At 49.5% G+C, this 20,798-nt stretch overlaps 11 protein-coding genes across 11 annotated transcripts; 6 read left to right on the top strand and 5 right to left on the bottom strand.

The window, feature by feature from the left end:
* Nucleotides 1–3: 3 nt before the first annotated feature.
* On the bottom strand, nt 4–4,044 carry Bathy05g03390 (soluble starch synthase III-1; the record flags this gene model as incomplete). The annotated part of the gene is made up of 1 exon (XM_007513304.1): nt 4–4,044. The coding sequence occupies one exon, from the start codon at nt 4,042–4,044 to the stop codon at nt 4–6; it is 4,041 nt and encodes a 1,346-aa protein (XP_007513366.1).
* A 333-nt stretch (nt 4,045–4,377) lies between these two features.
* Nucleotides 4,378–5,229, top strand: Bathy05g03380 (predicted protein; the record flags this gene model as incomplete). The annotated part of the gene is made up of 1 exon (XM_007512910.1): nt 4,378–5,229. The coding sequence occupies one exon, from the start codon at nt 4,378–4,380 to the stop codon at nt 5,227–5,229; it is 852 nt and encodes a 283-aa protein (XP_007512972.1).
* A 336-nt stretch (nt 5,230–5,565) lies between these two features.
* On the top strand, nt 5,566–7,869 carry Bathy05g03370 (predicted protein; the record flags this gene model as incomplete). The annotated part of the gene is made up of 1 exon (XM_007513129.1): nt 5,566–7,869. The coding sequence occupies one exon, from the start codon at nt 5,566–5,568 to the stop codon at nt 7,867–7,869; it is 2,304 nt and encodes a 767-aa protein (XP_007513191.1).
* A 162-nt stretch (nt 7,870–8,031) lies between these two features.
* On the top strand, nt 8,032–9,210 carry Bathy05g03360 (predicted protein; the record flags this gene model as incomplete). Its single annotated transcript, XM_007513029.1, has 1 exon — nt 8,032–9,210. One exon carries the CDS (start codon nt 8,032–8,034, stop codon nt 9,208–9,210), a length of 1,179 nt encoding a protein of 392 aa, XP_007513091.1.
* Nucleotides 9,211–9,277: 67 nt separating this feature from the next.
* Nucleotides 9,278–10,543, bottom strand: Bathy05g03350 (ATP-dependent Clp protease proteolytic subunit; the record flags this gene model as incomplete). The annotated part of the gene is made up of 1 exon (XM_007512850.1): nt 9,278–10,543. One exon carries the CDS (start codon nt 10,541–10,543, stop codon nt 9,278–9,280), a length of 1,266 nt encoding a protein of 421 aa, XP_007512912.1.
* A 358-nt stretch (nt 10,544–10,901) lies between these two features.
* Nucleotides 10,902–13,610, top strand: Bathy05g03340 (predicted protein; the record flags this gene model as incomplete). Its single annotated transcript, XM_007512813.1, has 1 exon — nt 10,902–13,610. One exon carries the CDS (start codon nt 10,902–10,904, stop codon nt 13,608–13,610), a length of 2,709 nt encoding a protein of 902 aa, XP_007512875.1.
* A 51-nt stretch (nt 13,611–13,661) lies between these two features.
* On the bottom strand, nt 13,662–14,180 carry Bathy05g03330 (predicted protein; the record flags this gene model as incomplete). The annotated part of the gene is made up of 1 exon (XM_007513178.1): nt 13,662–14,180. The coding sequence occupies one exon, from the start codon at nt 14,178–14,180 to the stop codon at nt 13,662–13,664; it is 519 nt and encodes a 172-aa protein (XP_007513240.1).
* Nucleotides 14,181–14,505: 325 nt separating this feature from the next.
* Bathy05g03320 (predicted protein) lies at nt 14,506–15,555 on the bottom strand (the record flags this gene model as incomplete). The annotated part of the gene is made up of 1 exon (XM_007512820.1): nt 14,506–15,555. One exon carries the CDS (start codon nt 15,553–15,555, stop codon nt 14,506–14,508), a length of 1,050 nt encoding a protein of 349 aa, XP_007512882.1.
* Nucleotides 15,556–16,049: 494 nt separating this feature from the next.
* On the top strand, nt 16,050–16,901 carry Bathy05g03310 (unknown protein; the record flags this gene model as incomplete). Its single annotated transcript, XM_007513316.1, has 1 exon — nt 16,050–16,901. The coding sequence occupies one exon, from the start codon at nt 16,050–16,052 to the stop codon at nt 16,899–16,901; it is 852 nt and encodes a 283-aa protein (XP_007513378.1).
* A 159-nt stretch (nt 16,902–17,060) lies between these two features.
* Bathy05g03300 (predicted protein) lies at nt 17,061–19,315 on the top strand (the record flags this gene model as incomplete). Its single annotated transcript, XM_007512935.1, has 2 exons — nt 17,061–17,444; nt 17,588–19,315. The coding sequence occupies 2 exons, from the start codon at nt 17,061–17,063 to the stop codon at nt 19,313–19,315; spliced, it is 2,112 nt and encodes a 703-aa protein (XP_007512997.1).
* A 95-nt stretch (nt 19,316–19,410) lies between these two features.
* On the bottom strand, nt 19,411–20,493 carry Bathy05g03290 (predicted protein; the record flags this gene model as incomplete). Its single annotated transcript, XM_007512912.1, has 1 exon — nt 19,411–20,493. The coding sequence occupies one exon, from the start codon at nt 20,491–20,493 to the stop codon at nt 19,411–19,413; it is 1,083 nt and encodes a 360-aa protein (XP_007512974.1).
* Between the last annotated feature and the right edge of the window lie 305 nt (nt 20,494–20,798).

The following is a 20,798-nucleotide window of genomic DNA, read 5'->3' as shown; positions in this document are numbered from 1 at the left end:
TTATTACTGTTGTCTATTCGCTTTCCTCCTGGCGTTCCAGTAGAGATCGATGTATCGTTCGCTCGGCGCGGTCCAAGACCAGTCTTGGCGCATGCCGACGGACGGGAGGTTCATTTGATTCCATTTTTCGCGGTCGAAGTAGTCACCCAAAGCGCGTTTGAGCGCGTATTCTATGTCTTGTTCATGTTCGCCGTCAAAGTTGTAGCCGTTGCAGGATTTTCCGTAAGACGCGGCTCGAGCCGGGTCGAGTTGGACGTCAAAGACGGTGTCTCGTAAACCGCCGGTTCTGCGAACCAAAGGCACGGCACCGTAACGCATGGCAATCATTTGCGTCAACCCGCACGGTTCGAATATGGAAGGGACGCAGAAAATGTCGGCACCGGCGTAGATGAGGTGGGATAACGGTTCGTCGTAAGAGAAGAAGAAACCGCACCGACCGGGGTGTTGGGATTTCATCTCGTTGGCGAGGTTGGCGAAATCGTTCGCGATGCGATCGTCCGGGGCGGAGCCGAGAAGGACAAAGTAGGCGCCTTTTTCGAGCGCGTATCGACATGCTTTTTTTATCAAGTGAACACCTTTCTGTTCGGTTAAACGCGTGACGCAGGCAACGATAGGTTTTGATTCAAAATCTGTCGCGTCCATGCGCATGCGTTTAAGCAATTCGAGTTTCGCTTCGCGTTTACCTTCTTTACATGTTTGCCAGTCGTATCGCAGCGGTAAGAATTCGTCATTCGATGGATCCCAGATGTCATTATCGATACCGTTGCGTATCCCCTTGAACTTGGTGGATTCGTTTTCCGGAATGACGTTAATCGATGGGTGGTGCTTGATTTCTTCGGCGTAGGTAGGGGAGACCGTGGTGGCAAACGTGCACTCAATCATCGCGCGGCGAATGAGATCTTGACCAAACTGCAAGTTATGGATAGTTAACGCCGTGGCGGTTGTTTTGGGTCTGTCTGGACTCCATATTGCCGGCGCAGTCTGCCAATCGTGAACGTGCAAGACGTCTGGGAAACAGTTGGCGCGTTTCATGTACGCGACACACGCGTCCGAGAAGTACCCGAATCGAACGTGGTCGTCGCCTCGGCCGTATATGCACCCGACTCGGAAGTGCCCGCATTCTGGATCGATGAACGTCACTCGCACACCTTCGACGAAGCCTTGATAAATGTTTATCACGTCGTTGCCGTAATGAAACTGATCGACTTTGCGCAACCCTTCGATTTCTTTGTAGTTCATGCAATCATATTTCGGGACGTACACGTCCACGTGGTGCCCTTGTTCTTGAACAGACCGCGACAAAGCGGTGACAACGTCGCCCAGCCCGCCAACTTTTGCAATTGGCGCCATTTCAACCGCTAAGTGTGCAATTCGTAACTTCGGTGCTATACCTGACGCGCCAATGACGTCGCAATGGTAATCCGCGCCTTCGTTGTCGTCCACGAAAATTCCGTTATCTCTGAACGAAAAATCGACGACATGCGCATCGAGAGGTACGTCTATGGTTGTTTCTAAAACGCCACCATTTAATCCCGCGCGCATGTTCACTTTTTCCATCTTAGCTGGATGATTTTGCGTGCGATTAAAGTTTATATCGACGTAAATGGCTCGAGCGAATGTCAACGGCCCCCCATCCGGTCGATACCTAATCGTTACCCGCTCGCCAGCTTTCGGCCGCAAAGGATCCGTGAAGACACGAAACTCGCCTCGAATGGAAGATATAGCCTTCTTCGCCAGTAAAGCTGCCTTAGCTCTCACCGCACTTTCCGCGCATTTTCTCGCAAACGCCAGCTCTTCATGATTTTTTTCTCTCCTCTTCTCGGCTATCAGATGATACTCGCGCTCGATTTGCGCCTCTCTCGAGTTATCTTCCACGATTTCATCCGTCTCTACCGCTGCCTCGATGTGGTAATCTTTCCCATTGTTGTTATCGAATTTTCCTTTGGAATCACCTACGACGAAATCAATCACCATCGCTTCGCTCGGTACATCCAACGCGAATTCCCACCACTCGCATTTTTCTTGATCGTGATTTTTGGGGGGTGAGTGGAAGTTTTCAATCGGCTGTAAATCTACTTTGATGGCATGCTGAAGACTCCAACCGTTGTATCCAACCATCGCAAACATGACTTTCTCCTCGCCCGAAACCGCGCTATTGTTAGGAAGTAACTGTTTTCGATTGTACAAAATGGTTACTTTCTCCCCGGCGAGTGGTCTCGACGTGCACGCATAGACGTTTCGGACGCTCTCAAACGCGTTGTCAAACTTTTTGACGGAATCTTTAGCGGTATTTCGAGCGTCAACTATTCGGACGGCTTCTATCATTAACGCTTCCGCTTGATGGTCGTAGAGCTTTATATACGCGCGATCGCCGACATCTTTCGTTAAGGCGTCTAATTCCTCCCCTACCGGAACGCCTTGGCGACGCAACTCGTTTTCGTCGTGGTGGTTGATGACGATACCTCTTTCCGTCGTCGAAGATAAAGACGACGACGACGACGACGACGATGCCACCGGTACCGGTGCTGATGCTTTTTCTTTTTGCGCTAGTACTAATTTCGTATTCTCTTCTTGCTCGTCCGCGAGTGCCTGTTGCAACGCTTTCTGCTCCTCAATCGATTCCTGGAGCATGCGCTCCAAGTCGACGATTTTTTTTACCAGCGTTTCGCGTTCGTCCATGAGTTCGCTCGTTTCTAAATCAAACCTCTCAGTCGTCGCTTGAAATACGTCGATCGTCGCTTTGGTTGTTTTCAACGACTCTTGCAAACTTTCCACCTTCAATTTCAGCGTTCCGATTTCCTCTTTCAACGATGCGTTTTCGTCGACGAGCGCGGATAACTCGTTTTCGTCGATAACCGCATCCGAATCGTTGAGTTTGTTGTTGGCTATTTCCACGCGCATTTTTTCGATCTCATTCTCTAAAGACGCATTCAAGGTTTCCTTTTCTTTCAATCGCGTCACTTCCGACTCTAATGCCGTCAGGTGAGCCACTTTATCCTTCAAAACGTTGATTTCCGCCGTCAATTGCGCGTTTTCGCGAATTTTCTTCTCTACTTCTCCGGACGCGTCTTCCGACTGCCTTCCTTTCAATTCTTCCACCTTCTTTCGTAGCTCTTCGCTCACCTTTTTTTCCCGCGCGATGTCCATCTCTAATTTCCTCTTAATATCTTCCAGTTCCGCTCGCGCCGTCTCCGCGTCTCTCTCCGAACTTTCAAGCTCTTTCTTCAAACTCCCCATCTCTAACTGAAACGTTCTCTCGAGCGCGAGAAACGCCTCGACTTCTTTCTCTTCTCGAGCGTCTCGTTCTTCTTGCATTTTGCTCTCCTTCTCTTCGAGCTCTTTTTGCGTCGCTCTCAACGCCTCGCTCGCGTTTCGAAATTCCATCTCCATCTCTTCAACTTTCCTCTCTAACGCGTTCACGTTTTCCTCTCGTTCGGCGAGTTTCGCTTCGAGCGCTTCGACCAACACTTTTTGCGCCTCCTCCTTCTCGCTCTCTGCAACGCGTTCAAACGTTGAATCATCACTGCTAAAACTCTCAGAACGACTCCGAGAAAACTCTTCGTCGGCGACGACGGCGTCGGCGCTCCTTTTCCTCCTCGCGTCCACATCTTCCTCCTCGTCCTCCTCCTCTCCTTTCGCCGCTAAAAGGTCCAAACTTTTCTGCAAAGTCTCCGCCGCCAACACGCGCTTCGACGACGCCGTCTTCACCGCCTTTCTCTCCTCTTCGTCCTCCTTTTCCTCATCCTGTTTTTCGTCGTCGTTTCCTCTCGTCCTTTTCGTCGTCTTCGCCAGTTCCATCGCTTTCGCCTTCGCTCTCGCAACTCTCGCGTGGACCTTTTCCCGGACTTCTTCCTCCGAATTTTTTATCGATACCGGTGGTGTTTCCGACGACGACGACGACGACGACGACGAAGAAGAATCCGACGACGTCGTCATCACCGCGCGCAGAATTTCCTTCTTCGTTCGCCTCGTCAAAGCACCGCTCGTTCTTCGCGTTCCTGGAAGCTCGCGTCCTTCGCGTCTCCATCTTTCGCGCACCGTCATTGCCACGTGGAAGGATTGGACGAAAGAAGCGCGCATTTGTGTTTCTATATATCTTCTCTCGCGATAGAATGGCAATACAGCCGAATTAAAGAGAGAGAAAACGCAGAACAGCGGTACCACAAAAAGGTCGCGCTTCTCTCTCTTTCTTCCTCTCGCAGCAAAAGAGGAGCACGGGAAGTGCTTCTGTTCTCTGCGTCGTGGTGTGTCTCTGGAGAGATTTTCTCTCTCTCGAGAAGTCTGTCTTTTCCCTAAAATGTGCTTCAGAAGAATACGAAGCAGAGAGAGATGATGATGCGCTCTTCTTCGTCTTCTTTTCCGTCTTGTTCGGGAGCGATGAAGACGCAGAAAGGAGGGCAGAAAAGACGGAGAGGGGATGAGAGAGATTCTTTGTTGTGGAGTGTGATCGTGAATAACGACGATATTTGTTTCGCTCATATTTTGCCGAGATTGAATGGGACTGATGTGAAATTCTTGTACGAGGTGAATAGTGAAACGAGAAAGTTGATTAAGAGATCGTCTCGCAAGGAGGAGTTGAAGAAGGGGTTTAAAGTGAACGAGATGTCGTCGATATCGACTTTGGAAGTTGCGTGGGAGAATAAATCGTTGTGGCCGGGTGACTGGGAAAAGGGAATATCTTTCTGCAATCGAGTTGTTCTAACGAATAAACTCGAGTTGCTCAAGTGGGCGCGAGAGGAGAAAAAGTGTAAGTGGGGCCACTGGGATAGATGGACGATTAGAACGGCCGCAAAAAAAGGTAATCTGGAAATGGTAAAGTATTGCGTGGCGAATGAGTGTCCTGTTGATGAGTGGACGTGTAAATGCGCTGCCCGATACGGACATCTCGAGGTACTCAAATACTTACGCGAAGAAGCGAAAGCGCCATGGGATTCGCATACTGCCGAATGGGCGGCTCAAAATGGTCATCTTCACATACTCGAATATCTTGTTGAGCGTAAGTATGATCAATATAGCGTATTGGCATGTGAGGTTGCAGCCCAGAACGGCCACTTAGACTGTTTGAAGTACTTGCACGAAGCCGCGAAAGCGCCTTGGGACGAGGACTCTGTACGAGGAGCATACAAGTACAAACACCCCGAGTGTTTACAATACCTCCTCGACAATAACTGTCCTCTCCCAGACGGTTGGCGATACGAACATGGCACTTTACATACACCTTCGTGGTGATAAAACATACATTCACACAGAGAGAGTGAAACAGAGAGAGAGATACAAAACTCGTGTAATAAGAGCGACGCGCCTAAAAATATATACTAAAGTTTTGCCTCCTTCTCTCTTCTTCTCCACAAAAATTTGGGCAAATTTTGCCTGCGCGCGATATATACGCACACACGCGGGTCGTATCGCTGCTTACAAAAGCCCCAATTGTTAAATTTCGGCGCGATCGTATTCCTCGCTCTTTGTTCCTCTCTCTTTCTCTCTCTTTGTTTGGAGTAAAAACACGATGATGCAAAATTGGATTTGAGAAACGTTCCTCGACTCCTTTTGGCGGCCAAGAGAGAAATGAATCCTCAACCCCCGACGCGTGGCGAACACCCGAAACCACCGAAACCACCTCCCGGGAAACCTCCACCGCCGCCGCCTTCTTCGGTGAAACCACCAACCTTCTACGCGGTCGTTCGTGGACGAAACCCAGGGATATACCCGTCCTGGCACACGAGCAGGAAACAGACGTTTAAGTTTCCGAACGCTCTGAGTAAAAGTTTCGTGGAGTTTTGCGAGGCGAGAGAATGGTACGAACAAATGGGCGGGGATTTAGGGAAGCTGCCGAGTTACGTCGGGTACACGGACGCGGTGGAGAAAGTGCTGGATTTAGGGAAGCCAGAAGTGGAAGAAGAAAGCGAGGAGGAGGAGGAGGAGAAGAAGAAGGAGGAGGAGGAAGAAGACGAAGATGAAGAAGACGACGACGACTACGAGGAAGAGGACGAGGAAGAGTCGGAGGACTTCTCCTCGGACGTTTCGGTATCGATATCCTCCTCCTCTGACGATGTAAACCTAGAATATAATTTGCGAGGTTTCTCAGACGACGAGGAAGAGGACGAAATTTCCTTATCAATGAAAGAGCTGGACGAACGGCCGAGTTCGGTTCTGAGCAACGGTCGATCGCCGGCGGAAGGTTCGAATTTGAATCCAAAGAAGAGGAAACTCGGATTAGTCGATCCGAACGATCCGGACAGCTCGGAGTCCGAGTCGGATTACGATGAGGATGGGAAGGATGGACAGAAAGCGTTGTTTGCAAAGTTTTTCGGCGGCGGAATCGGGAACGGCGAAGAACAAAAAGCGATGATCAGGAGATGCCCATTACACGACGACATCGAGCGATTCGCTTCGGAAAACGTTCAAAACGAAGCCGAAACGTCGGCTAGGGACGAGATAGAACAAACGGTTCGAGAAACTATACAGAAATACTCGTTTTCAAAAGCACAGGTCCACAGATTTGGTTCCGGAGCCACTGGTTTGGCGCTGAAAGATGCGGACGTAGATTTAGTCATTTTAGGCGTCGGGCCGCAATCGGTGAAAGGTGGCGGCGGTGGATTCACGAGAAGCGAGAAGCAATTATTGGTGCAGCATTTGCGGACTATTGCGAAGACTTTGCGAAATAAAGGCGTGTGTAAACGCGCAGAAATCATATCGTCGGCAAAAGTTCCGATTGCGAAATTAGACGCCTACCACGCGGAGACAAAGACGCACATCAAACTCGATTTAGCGATTGGCGTGAGCAACGGATTAGCCGCTGCGCAGTGGATCCGGGAACAAGTGGGCGAGTTTCCCGCGTTGAAACCACTCGTTTTGGTTTTAAAGCGATTGTTACAAATTCATAAGCTGAACAACGCCGCCACGGGCGGGTGCGGTGGGTACCTTTTGATATCCTTGGTCGTTTCGCATTTGAAACAATGCACGCCGGCTATGCGCGATAAGAAGGACGGGTTGGGAGATTTGCTCTTAGGTTTCTTCCGACGGTTTGGGGTCACTCACGATTACGAAACCACCGCTATTGCAGCCTCGCGTCCGACGGGAACCTGTTCGGTCGGTTCCGTCGATGTCGCGCCGAATCCGTTTGGACCTCGACCGTTTATCATTTGCGAAGACCCGCAGGAAAGGAGCAGGAACATCACCGCCTCGGCGTATCGGTTCAAAGAAGTGAAGCAGTTGTTCGAAAAGTGTTTACGAAGCATGTCTTCGAAGAACGGGTTAGAGTTTTTAGAGGAAATAGCAAACGCGTTCAAACCTCCGCAAAATGCTAACACCGTGCACGTCATGCGAGGCGGCAAAAAGTTCACTTTCAAACGCCCTGGACCTGAGTTGATTCGATTGAAAGGCGAGAAGCGAGCGAAACCGAACACGTACAAAAAACCAACCGCAGCAGAGCTCAACGGCATGTGGGAAGAGTCTGGGGGCATGCATTCACGGAAAGGTGCCATCACGTCGCATAGAACCGGTCCTTGGTCCGCCGAACACAGCTTTCTCGCTAACGCAAAAAATAGCGTCAACGATAACTTAAACAAGTTCAAACGAAGCGAGTTCAAGAAGACCAAGCGAGAGAAGATGCAAGCGAAGAAAGACAAAGCGGAGCGCAAGAAACAGAAAAAGATGAAACAAGTCATAACAACACTTGTCATCAAATCAAAAAAGAACCACCAGACGAAAAAGAAAGCGGCCAACGCCTCCTCTTCTCCAACCGCCGAGAAGAAGAAGAAGAAGAAGACGCCGCCGCCGACGAAGAAATCGTTTCAACAAAAGAGCCCGAAAAAGCTCACATTGGCGTCGGCGGTGACCACTCGCAGCTCCAACAAGAAGAAGAAATGATGATATAACAGTTGTTTTAGGAAATATAAGCCAGCATTTTTAGATCGCGCGTACGTAGTAGAGCGCGTAGTTGTATATTGTATCGGAAGGAAAAGCGTTTCAATTAAACTCACCCTGTCTCTTCATTGTTCCCACGCACTTACACTTAAATAAGAAAAAAAGATGGACGCGCTCAAAGCCGAAGGCGCGGCGGCGCTCGCGTCTCACAACCTCTCCTTAGCCTTGGAAAAGTACCAGTGCGCGTTAGCGTTCGCGAATACGAACGCGGAGAAAGGTGCCATCGAATCGAATCTTTCCCTCGTGGAGTTGAAACTCGCGAAAATGCCGATGGCAAAGCTCCGCGCGAAAAACGCGATTCACCTGAGACCAGAGTGGGAGAAAGGTTATTTTCGCCTCGCGGAGTGTTTGTTCGAGGAGAAATCGTTCGTGGAGGCGAAGGTGCAATACGAAATCGCGAGGACGAAAACGAACGAGAAAGCGACGTTGCACCGTTTGCTGGAACGCATAGAGCTGGTGGAAGAGGCGTTGTCGGAGAACGGGTTTTACTTTCGACAGTTAACGCCGGGGAAAGACGTGTGCGTGAAAGCGAGCGGGAAGATGAGCGCGATGGTGGAGATGCAAGTGTTTCAAGCGGCGAAACAGATGCAGAACTTTATATATTTAGTCGGCGACGCGAAGACGAGAGAGTGCGTGGTGGTGGACGCGTGCTGGGACGTAGAAGGCATCGTAGAGTACGTAGAGAACGAGAAGATGAAACTCATCGGGGCTGTGGCGACGCATTATCACTTCGATCACGTTGGCGGGACGCCGCCGAGCCCGTTCAACGCGTTGGGGATTAAAGTACCCGGATTAGCGACGATATTGGAAAAGTTTGAGAAGGAGGCGAACTTTTTGGCGCACGTGCCGGTCCACGACGCCGAAAGGATTCTGAGCGATAATCCGACGATTAAAGATACGAGGGTGCAGATGTACGCAGATAACTCAACGCAGATGATTGGGAGGAAGAAGATGCGGTGGATGCACACGCCGGGTCATTCTCCGGGAAGTGCAGTTTTGGTATTTAGCGGGGACGTGGCGTCCGGGACGGGGAAAGGTCAAGGAATCGTGTTGAGCGGAGACACGATATTTCCCGGGTCGTGCGGTAGGTTGGACATGCCAGATGGGAGCGCGGAGAAAATGTACGAGAGCATGAAGAAGTGTAGACAATTATTAGATAAGAATTGCGTCGTGTATCCAGGACACGCTTATAATGGAAATTTCTCCACCATCGGAAGAGAGTGTTCGAGCGGGATGTTGCGCGAAATGTCCAAAGAGCAATGGATGGCGATGCATACTAAGTAGTAAGTAGCCCGTGTACCTACAGTAGGTAATACATAGTTAAAAACACCCCTATTCACTATAACAATTTCTATTTATTTTTTGTCTCCGTCGTCGTCGCGTCTGTCTTCTTCTTCGTCTCGTCTACTTTCTTTTGTTGTTCTTGTTGTTGTCCTATTCCTCTCCCTCCGCTCACGCGCGAGGAAGTAACGGTTGCTACACTCTTCTCTTTCTCTTCTTCTCCGTTTTTTTTAACTGTTGTCGCTTCCTTCTCTTCCTCAGTCGTCAAATCTTTCCAATTCACGCACACTCGATCTACGATGCCGAACTGTTTCGCGCTCTCCGCGAACAGATACGTGTTCCTATCTAAAGCCTTCTCTACCTCCTCGAACGTGCGCCCCGTCGTCTCCACCAACGACATGGTCAAAGCATTTCTCGTCTCCTCCGCTTTTGTCGCTTTAATTAATATGTCACTCGTCATTCCGCTCATCGAATGATGCGGCTGATGAATCATAATCCGAGCGTTTGGGGCACAAAATCTTCTTCCTTTTTCCCCAGCCGCTAGCAGTATCGCCGCCATCGACTCCGCGTGCCCAACCGCGTACGTTACTACCGGCGCATCCAGCGCTTTCATGGTATCTAATATCGCGTATCCGCTCGTCACGACACCCCCACCTGAATTAATGACCATCACGATCGGTAACTTTGCATTCTCGTTGTTCAAATGCACGAGCTGCGCCACCACTCGGTGCGATAACCGGTCGTCTATGGTCCCGGTTACGAACACGGTTCTCGCTTTGTTGTGTAAATTAAACAATAAATCAGCTTCGGATTTCACCCCTCCGTTCGAGGACGACGAAGAGCTGCCTTCTTTCTTCTCTTTCTTCTTTTCTTTATTTTTCGCCGGTGTCGTCGTCGTCGATGTCGGCGCGGCCTCGATTGGCGTCTCTCCTCCTCCTCCTCCCAAGGCTTCTCTCGATGCTTTCTCGGTCCTTTTTTGATACTCCATGCCGAGCGTCACGCATCCAAAGGTTAACCCGACTGTTCCAACGATCGGTAAAAGCCACGACGACTGTGACGACGACGACGATGTGAACGACGACGACGCGTTCGTCGAGTGAGAAGAACTCGAAGCAGCACTCCTCGCGGCGGTCGTTCTTCTTCCATCGCTCGTTCTCCAAGACTTCGCAGCGCCACCATTAATTTTCCCACGGGAAGAAGAGGACCAATTTCGCCCCGCTAAAGAAGCGACGACGCCAAAACTTCGAAAGGAGGACAAAAAAGATGAAGATGAAAAGCGAGCACCTTCATCTCTCGGCGTTCGTTTTAACAGAGAAGAGACATTATTTATGCGCATTTATACGCTTCAATTCATCAAGTAGGTAATGTCTTTTTGTCTCGTCTGATGAGAAAGAGAAAGGTCTGTCTTTTTTTGTTCTCCAAAGAATTTAATAAAAAAGGATTTTAATTGACTGCTTGATTCCCTCCCGCCAAAAAAAAACAAAAAAACAAAAAAAAAGAGCAACCGCACTCGTCTGACCACAAAAAGTCATTAAAAAAAGCGCACGAGAAAGAGATTCGAGAGATATAAGGAGAGTACGACACAAAAACTGTTCAAGGCACAGAACTCTGTCTGTTCCCAAGATAAGAATACTCCGAACGAATACGGTGCGATGTTATCTTCTTCTTCTTTGTCTTCTTCTACTTCTTCCGTGATGACGGCGACGCAAAAACAAAGCGTCGGCAACCTCTCGACGATGATGCGGGAAAAGATGATTAGTCGTTCTGGCTGTCGACGTCGCAACGAAAAGATGTCAAAGTCGCGAAAAGCGATGACGACGACGAACGGGACGATGAATATCGATGATTTTGACGTGGAAAAAGTGAAAGGTGGAATCAGAGAAACGATTGAACGCATCTCTGGGAAAGTCGCGGAGATGAGCGGCGTCACGGAGAAGAACTTGACGATTCCTTCGTCTTCGGTCGAGGACACGTCGATTTTTGTTCACAATCAACTCGCCTCCGCGGTAAAAGCTTTGGAAAATTTTGAACAATCCCTGGACCCTTTGATGATGCATTCGATGGAAACAATCGCAGAGAGGCACCCAGTTTTAGCCGGCGCGTTTGCCGCGTTCGCGTCGGGATCGTTCTCCGTCGCCGTCGCGCGGTGGGTGTTTAAGCGAGGGGCGTTGGACGAAGACGATTTGCCGAAAGCGTACGACAGCGAGAAGATTGCAAAATATTGGGCGAGACGGCCGATTGCGGTGATGAAACGGTCGGCGGGGTTGTTGACGGAAGTGTTGACGTGGGCGACTGCGTTGGTTGGGGACGTGACGTCGAATACGGTGGAACAGAACGCGCCTATTCGGGCGAAAGCGTTGAAAGAGTTGATCGCGAGGCAAGGCGCGGCGTTCGTCAAGGTTGGCCAAGCGGTGGCGATTCGACCAGATTTGTTGCCGCCGGCGTATTTGGAAGAATTCCAGACGTTGTTAGATCAAGTGGAAGCGTTTCCTTCGGAAGATGCGAGAAAATTGATTCAGAAGACGATTGGCGAAAACGTTCGGTTGGAAGACGTTTTCGAGGATGTCTCGTGCTTCGATAAACCCGTCGCCGCGGCGAGCATTGGGCAAGTGTATAAAGCGACGCTGAAAAAAGGCGCGTTGAAAAAATCAGGAGAGGAAACCGAGGAATACGGACGAACTGTGGCGGTTAAAGTGCAACGACCGGACATATTAGAAGCCGTGAGCATTGATTTGTTCGTCATTCGATCCTTCCTGGACATTTTCTCCTCAATCCCGAAAACGGAACAAACTTTTGATTTAGTCAACGGGTGCGAGGGATTCATCCCAGTTCTCGACGTCGCCGCGGAGCGGTTTTTGGAAGAATTAGATTACGAAATTGAAGGACGAAACGCGTCTCGATTTGAAAAGGATATGAACTCAATCTCCGTCGTTCGAGGCGCGATTAAAGTCCCGCACGTCTTCCGCGAAATTAGCGATAGACAAGTAATCTGTCAAGAGTGGGTGGTAGGGCAGAAATTGACGGAAATTGCAATGGATAACTCGGAAAAGTCGTTAGCTGTTCGAAAAAAACTCGTCGAAACTTTGCTCAACTCGTACATGGTGCAGTTCTTGGAAACCGGTTTTCTCCACGCGGATCCGCACCCCGGAAACTTCATGTTGATGGAAGACGGAAGATTGGCCATTCTCGATTACGGGATGATGACAGAAATCGGCGAAGAACAACGCATTGCGTTCGTAGAGTACATAGCGCACTTGTCCGCGAAAGAGTACTCAAAAACGCTCGATGATTTGGTAAATTTAGGCTTCATCCCGCGAGCGTTGGCGGATTCCGAGGAGAACAAAAACATCGTCGTCCCGGTTCTCGCGGAGATGCTGGAAACTTTATACGGATCGGGAGGCGGCGCGACGACGAAAATCGCGTCATTACAAGAGCAGCAAAGCTCGAGAGTCGGCGAGTTATCGAACAAGTTAGAGGCTTTATCGAAAGAGTACCCGCTGCAGCTGCCCCCGTATTTCGTTCTGATTTTGAGAGCGTTCGGGACGCTCGAAGGTTTAGGATTGAGCACGGATGAGAACTACGCCATCGTCGATCAGTGTTTTCCGTACATTGCTAGGCGATTATTATCGGACGATTCACCGAGAATGAGGAAAGCGTTGAAATCGTTCATTTACGGGGGATCAGACCGATTACGGGTTTCGAGAGTTCGTTCGATTTCGTCCGGGTTTTCGCAGTTTACCAATAGCATGGGCACCGCGGAAATGAACGCCTCGATGACTGGCGCGAACATCGACCCGGCGACGAAAGACGTCGTCAGACTTTTGTTCAACGAGAATGGAAACTATTTGCAAGAATTAGTCGTAGACGAAGCCGTTCGCGCTGCCGATTCGTTATCGAGGCAATCCGCGACGGCTACGTGGAGAGCGTTGGCGACGTTATCGCCAGTCATCGCCGCCTCGTCCTTGTTATCGGGAGCGATTTTAATCCCCGGCTTAAACTTGCCGTTCCTTCTCTCCGTTTTAGCGGCGAATAATCAAGAAAAAATCACGCTCACGATGGACGATAAGAGAAATTTGGCGTTGTTGAGATCTATTTTAGAGTTATTTGGCGTCCCGTCTCTCGGTAAAGCAATCGAAAGAGCCGCCGAGACGAGACAGTTACCGCAGGCGGAGATCAACAATTTAAGAATGCTCGCGCCGAACGAAATCGAGGCGTTGATGAGTTTGATTCCAGAAGCCGCGCCGGGTATTCAAAACATGTCCTCAAAGTTTGCGAGCAAATTGAGCGCGCGATTGGCGAGTCGAGCGCAGGATGATTTGGGCGGGCTTAACATACCGGAAGTCGCCGGTTTGTTTGGACAAGTCGTTCGACCGAGAGATGCAGTGGTGCCAGATTCGCGATAGCGGACGTTTTTCATTTTGAATACTATTTGTACAACATTACATACAAACGAACTAAAATCCATCGCAGTTAATATTGAAGAACTTCGTTCCCGCGGTTTCGCCAAACGCGCACAGACCGATTCTGTTCTTCGGATCAGACTTATCGTTATTTGCCCAGACCAAATTTCCATAGGTATCTCTCGCCTCTTTGCCGCTTAACGTTCCGTCGGTTAAGGCGGAGGCGACGTTCACCCACTCGTTCGCTTTTTGTTCCAAGCCCTCGATGTTTCCGCCTTTCACCAAGCTGAAAATCTTTGTCGTTAAAAGAAAACTCTTGCCAAATCTCTTCGTATCCACCGCGCCAGGAACGCTGTATTTCGTGTTCCACTTCGCGTACGACTCGTACACGTCCTCGTAATAGTTTTGCTTGGCGATAAACGCCTTGGTCTTTGCGAGCAAATCTAAGGTGTCTTTTTCGTATTCCTCGGAATACGCGTACGCAAACTGTTGCGGTGTTGTGAGCGATAAGTTGCCGCCAAAAAGAAACGCCGCGAACGCGCCAGCCAAGATATCGCGGCGACTGTTCGGCATCTCGCGCATCAGCCCAAAATTGTCTTCCTCGGCTTGCATTGTATTCGCCGCCGGCCCGAGTGCTTGGGACTTTGCGCTGTTATTTTCAAACTATATATATAACGCGTATATATTAAGAATGAAAGAGATGATTGTATTTCTTCGTCAGCGCAGATTCCGAAAGCGATTCGAGTTCTTCTCAAACTTTTTATACGCATCCATCATGAAGAAGAAGAGAGTAGAGCAGAGAGAGAGAGAGAGAGTGAGGGAGAGAGAAATTAGTTTTGAGACCACAAGTAGTTGCCGAACGCGAATCGACGACAACGACGACAACGAAAACGAAGAATCAGATGCGATCGTCTTCAGAAAATCCATCATCCTCGTACGAATTATTAAACGAACGCACCCTGAATGAAACGCTAGGATCTCTTCGCAACGTCTCTTCCGGCGGCGTCGATTTGAACGCGTTCGTCAAATCGGAAAACAACCGATCGATATCCATGAGTAACAAATTCGGAAAGTCCGACACCATCAACGCCACGTTGCAATCTTTCGGCATTCTCTCGACCAAAGCTTTCGCTGCATTGCACGCCGCTTCGTTTTTCTCGGATTCAAAGAGCATATTTGCCGCCGCGTCACCTTTTTCGCACACTTTGTGCGCTAAGAACGCCTCTCCACCAACCGCCGAACGTATTCTCCTCACGTTCTCGCACACCTCCAACACCGTCTCCTCCTCGCAGAACGCCAGCATTTTCTTCTTATCCGCGCAATACCTGTGCGTCGCAAATACCAAGTTTTCCGCCTCTTCTCTCGTCATCTCGCCTCTACCGGTCAAAACCTCCAACGCCTTTTCGCACCTTTCGCTCGCTCTCGGATCCAACGCCAACCGTAAATCCTTCGCGATCATCTCAGACACGTTCGACCGCAACTCTCGAAACACGGATTTAATCTGAATCGCGTTTCTGGCGACCAATTTTATATCCAGCGACGCTCGATACGCGTCCGCGTTACTCGATAAAGACGACGATGAGAGTTCCGGCAACAAACTTTGCAAATTTTGCAACGTCTTCTTTAACTCTTCTTTCTCCACTCCGGTTTCCTCGCTGACGACTTCCAAGGCTAATTCGTTCGCCATTTGAGAATCAAACACGTGCTTCTCTTTGACCGTCCGCCCCATGAACTTATACGGTTCAGATTTGTTCGGTTTTCCTCGCGAGTGGTTCTCAGAGGAAAGAGACGATGCGGACGTTTTTGCGCCTCCTCGCTTTTGGATCGTCGCGCCTCGTTCGTTTCTTCTTCCGGACGATGAAGATGATGATTTTGATGATGATGTCGATCCTTTTAACAGAGAACACCACCGCGAAGGAGAAGAAAAAGAAGCGACGAAAACGCTCATCTTATTTTCTCACAAACACACACACACACACACCTCTCTCTCTCTCTGTGTGTGTGTGTGTGTCGGTTTCTCTCTGAAAACCCTCTCCCTTTGCGTGACTGCTGTACGCGCACTCCTTTATATAACATCTGACAAGAAAGATAGAGAAAAAGAAAGGAACGAAAGACATGCACACGTATTAGGGTTGAAGACCCTAAACAAAAAAAAACCGCCAAAAATCTCTCTCTGGACGAAAATGCAACGACGCGCAACAAGAAGAGACCGATTAGTATAAAGAGATGACGACGAGGACGATGAGAGCTTCTTCGGCGACTGCTTTGTCTCGTTGTTCTTCTTTCTCGGCGTTGTTGTTCTCGCGCGGTTTCTTCGTTTCTTCTTCGTCTTCGTTTCCTCCTCTCGAATCATCATCGTCGTCACCGTTACGACCACCCCGGCGGCGAATTGGAGCGGACGAATCGATTATTCCAATCCCTCTTTTTCCCTCCGAGAGTTTGATGAAGAAGACAAAGACGAAGACGAAGGAGATGAAGAAGGACGTCGCGTTCAATTTTCCGCTCTCCTTCTCCTCCTTTTCCTCCTCCTCGAACAACAACACGAACAACAAACGCTCGTTCGTGGTCACCGGATACGGTTTGGACCGACCGGGAATTTACGGACAATTCTCCCGCGCGATGCTGAACATCCGCGCGGACGTGGAGAGCAGTCGATTGGCGAGACTCGGTCCGGATTTTACAATCACCGCATTGGTGTCCTTCTTTGTAAACAGAACGCGGAAACAACCGAGGAAACGAACGAACGTGAAAACGCACGCGGATCACCATAAAATCAGAAGCAGTGTTTTAGAAGAAGAGGAGGAAGAAGAGGAAGGAGAGGCGACGACATCCGCGGGAACCGAGTGCGAGACGAAGAAGCGGTTACAAGACGCCTTGGATACGAGAATCGATAATTTTACCTTCGACGTTCGCGAGGTACCTCCGGAAACGAGGCAGAACGAGGAGCAATCGAGAGCGCGAGGGTACAAGAAGTTAATCATCCGAGCGACGAATTTTCCGGGCATAACCGCGCGAATCACGGAGACTTTATCCAACTGCGGTTTAAACATCGAAACGTTGAGGATGGACACGAAATCGTCGCCTTTTAGTAATAATAATAATAATAATAATAATAACAGCAACAATACTAATCTAGGTGCAGGCGTAGGCGGCGACGAGATGTACTTTTGCGAGACGACGGTGAGACTCATCGAAGGCTCGTTCGAGGAGGAGAAGTTTACGAGAGAGATGGAAAAGTTGGAGGACGAATTATCCTGCGACGTCGACGTGGAAGATGTGAGCGATATGCAGTAGAAAGAAAGAGAGAGAGAGAGATGTGCGAGAGCTGTATTATGTATGTATATATAACTAAAAATGTCGCGAGCGCGGCGAACACGAACTTAAACACCGATCTCTCCTCAATCTCCTTTTGCGACACAAATAAGCGCTCGCGCGCGAAGTAATAAACAAAAAATGGCGTCGCACAGACAGCGCCCCCCCTCGGACGACCATTATTCGTTGAGAAACTACCCACACGTCCGTTTCGCCAAGTCCAGAAAGATTCAAAAAGGTGAAGACTTTGAGTTTTGCGCACCGAACGCGCGATGGGTTTCCAAAAGCATTCTCAACCGTCGTCGTCATCGGATGAATCAAAACGATGCGAAGGAAGACGAAACGAGAATGGAAGACCTCAGCTCGTGCGAATTTTTCTTCCTGTCTGTATTCGACGGCCACGGTGGTAAAGAGTGCGCGGATTTTTGCGCGAAAGAAACGTTATCGTCGCTCTTGAAAGCGCTGAACAGTTTAGAAGCGGAGCTGAAGAAAGAGGAGAAGCAGAAGGTGGTGGAGCAGAACGAGGTAAGTCGTCTTTATAAAATCTCTCCTTTTCTCTCTCTTTCTCCCATATGACTTTGTCGTTTCATCCGCGCGGTTTTGTGACTGACCTCTTTACTCTCTCTCTCTCTCTCTCTGTGTGTGTGTGTGTGTGTGTTTGACAACAGAATCCGGAAGACGTGTTCGAGTATCTTCTCCCGCAGGCGTTGAAGTTGGCGTTTGAAAATCTAGACGAAAAATTTTTACGGAAAGACATACACTCCGGGTGCACGGCGACGGTCGTTATCGTGAACGGGAGGAACGTGACGACGGCGGCGGTTGGAGATTCGTTGGCAACTTTGGACGTGCCGAATAGGAAAGGGACGTCGAGATTGAGCAACGAACACCGGTTGGATTGTTCGGACGGAGAGAGGAAGCGGATTGTAGAGAGCGGCGGTGAAGTGCGACCGACGGAGTTTGAGGATGGACCAAATGGGGAGAGACGAGGAGTTGGGCCGCTGAGAGTTTGGCCGGGCGGGTTAGCGGTTTCCAGAAGTATCGGCGATCGGGACGGGAAGAAAGGCGGGGTCATCGCGACTCCGGACGTGAGCAGAGTTTTGTTGGAAAGAGGAGCGAATTCTTCTTCGGGAGGGGTCATGGCGTGTAGGATTGTCGTCGCGAGCGATGGCTTGTGGGATGCGGCGACGCCAAAGATGGTCAGTGCGGAGACGAGGAAGATGAACTGTCAAAACGCGGCCGCGGCGTTGGTGAAGTTGTCGCAAAAAGCCAAGTTTGATAATCGAGACGACGTGACCGTTGTTGTTGTAGATTTAGATTACCACGACGACGACGAGGACGTGAAAGCGCACCCGTTCGTGGGTTGCGGACCGAGCAATAATAGCGACGAGGCGAGTCCAAGACCGTTTTGGCCTTTAGCCGCGAAAGGGAACAGAGATCCAGACGAGTACGACGAACTTCCGAGCGAGAGGAACGAAAAAATCCGGAAAGAGATTTTAGAGAAGATTGCGATGGAAAAACAAAGGGAGATTGAAATGGAAAGAGAGCGATTGGCGAGAGAACGGATCGCGTTGGAAGAGAAGAAAAGGAAGGAAAAGGAAGAGGCGATGATGTTTGAAGAGGTTGTACCGAAGAACGCGAAGAATAAAAGTAAGAATAAGAATAACGCTGAAAATAAGAAGAACAAGAAAACCGCGGCGACGACTTTGACGAGAGAAGATGTTGGAGTACAAAAGAATGCAAAAACGAAGAAAGAGAACAACAAGAACATCAAGAACATCAAGAAGAAGGATCCGAACAACAATGATACTACTGGGGTTCTACCGCGCGCGCCGATGAGCATTCCTCCGCCGTTGCCAACGATGAGCATTCCCCCGCCGGCTCAGCATCAGAAAAAGCCGAACAAGAATAAAAAGAACGCCGGGGGGGACGACGACGGAGACGACGAAAAGCAGCGATCGGATTCACCGCCAAAGAAGAAGCGTAATTCGAAAAAGAACATCGTTCGGAAAGAGCCGACGATGATGCAAGGAGGAGAACCGTCGTCGAATAACTACAACAACAATAACAACAACTCGGTCGCAGATCCATTGCACGTGATATTTCAAAACGCAGTCAGTCTCCCTCCATCACCCGCACAAGATCATAATCGTCATCATCACCAACAAGCAAACGCTGCTTACGACCATCGTATCGTCGCGCCTACGACGAATAACGCCTTGAACGTCATGCAACAAATCGGGATGATTCAAGGTCCTCCGCAGCAACAGCAACAGCAGCAACAACACCCACAAGTATTTAAACGGAAAGGTAAAAAAGAGCGGCAAAGAAGTAAGGCAAAACTGGCCGCTGCTGAGCTTGCTGGTGCTGGAGCTGCACATCAGCATACGGCGGCGTGAAGATAGTACAGGCGAGCGCTTATGAGCGAGTAGAGAACAATGCGTGCAGTCAACTTTTTTTATCGCATGATTGTACATAGCAACACCCGTATTTATCAAAAATCAGAAAGTGCTGTCCGCAAACATCTTAAGCTATCGCTATTTCTACTGCTATCCTCCTGTTCTTTCGGCAATCCTAAACTAAATTGCGGCATCCACGCGCGCCGCGTCTCTTCCGACATGTTTTTCCCGCTCGCGTGTAAAACGTCGCTCATAAAAAAGACAACCGAGCCGGCGTTCATGGTCGCTATGGTATCGTCTTCTTCGTCTCGAATCGACGCAACATCGACATCGGGACCGAACCTTTCTTTTTCATTCTTCTTAAACCTCAACGCGCCATTCTCTTCGCTCACGTCGTCTAAGGCCACCCACGCAGAAAGGTACGGCAACGCGACGGATGTTTCGGGAGTTTTCCACGTCTCGTATTGCCCGTCCCGGTGCCACGGAAACTCCACGCCGCGCACGTGCGGTGGTTTCACGATGTACTGGTCGTTAAACATGTACGCTCTATCGCTTTCTTTGCGCGCATCGCCAACGACCCTTCTTCGTTTTCGCGTCGCTTTCAAGCGCTTCTCTTCTCTTTCTTCTTCTTCTTCTTCTTCTTCTTCTTCTTCCTTCTCCTCCTCCTCCTCGATCGCTCTCAACAGAAACTCCGCCGCGTGTCCAATCTTCCCCGTCATCGCCAACTCGCTCACTTCTTTCCCAAAAATGCTCCCCGAGTGAGTATATTTCGAGCACTCTCGATGGTTCCACGTCTCGTGCGCGACCGCTTTTGCGATGATTCTTTTCGCGTTCTCCTCCTCCTCCTCCGCCTTCTCCTTCTCTTTCTTTCTCGTATTTGTCCAACAACTGTTTCTTCTCTCGTCGTTGTTGTAAAAAGCGCAATCACACACGAAGGAAGAGAGCACGCATCCATTCTCGCGCACGATCCATTGCTCGTCGTCTTCTTCGCCCCTTCCTACATGACACCCCGGGATTTGAAGACGACGATGTCTCTCTCGAACGCGTTCGTACTCCTCTCTCACTTTTTCCAATTCACCTCGGGAAAGATACGAATCGATGCAAACGCGGCGGACACGTTTGAACGTTTCTTTCCACTTTTGCAAAGCAGCGACGGAAGAATCGTCGTCGTTACTCATTATTGAACATTATTATGGTGGTAAATGCGTGTAAAGGAGTACTTTTGTTGTGTGCGTTCATGTCAACTCTTACTATAAGGATTTTTAAATTTCAACACTGAGGCGTGAGTTAATATGCGCAAATTTTCTCTCACGCGCTTTGATGATGTACATGGTGATGACGTCTATTTAAATCTCTCTCTGTTCTTTCTCTCCTCTTCTCTTATTTGAATATATGCATTATTCTCGGAGTTCCTTCGTTGTTGTTGTTGTTGTTGTTGTTCTTGTCGTCCTTTTATATATAGTAGCTATTGCGGTATCGTCGC

The sequence above is a fragment of the Bathycoccus prasinos genome, assembly GCF_002220235.1.
Source record: "Bathycoccus prasinos genomic : chromosome_5".
NCBI classification, from domain to species: Eukaryota; Viridiplantae; Chlorophyta; class Mamiellophyceae; order Mamiellales; family Bathycoccaceae; genus Bathycoccus; species Bathycoccus prasinos.
This window is presented reverse-complemented; position numbering and strand designations above follow the sequence as displayed.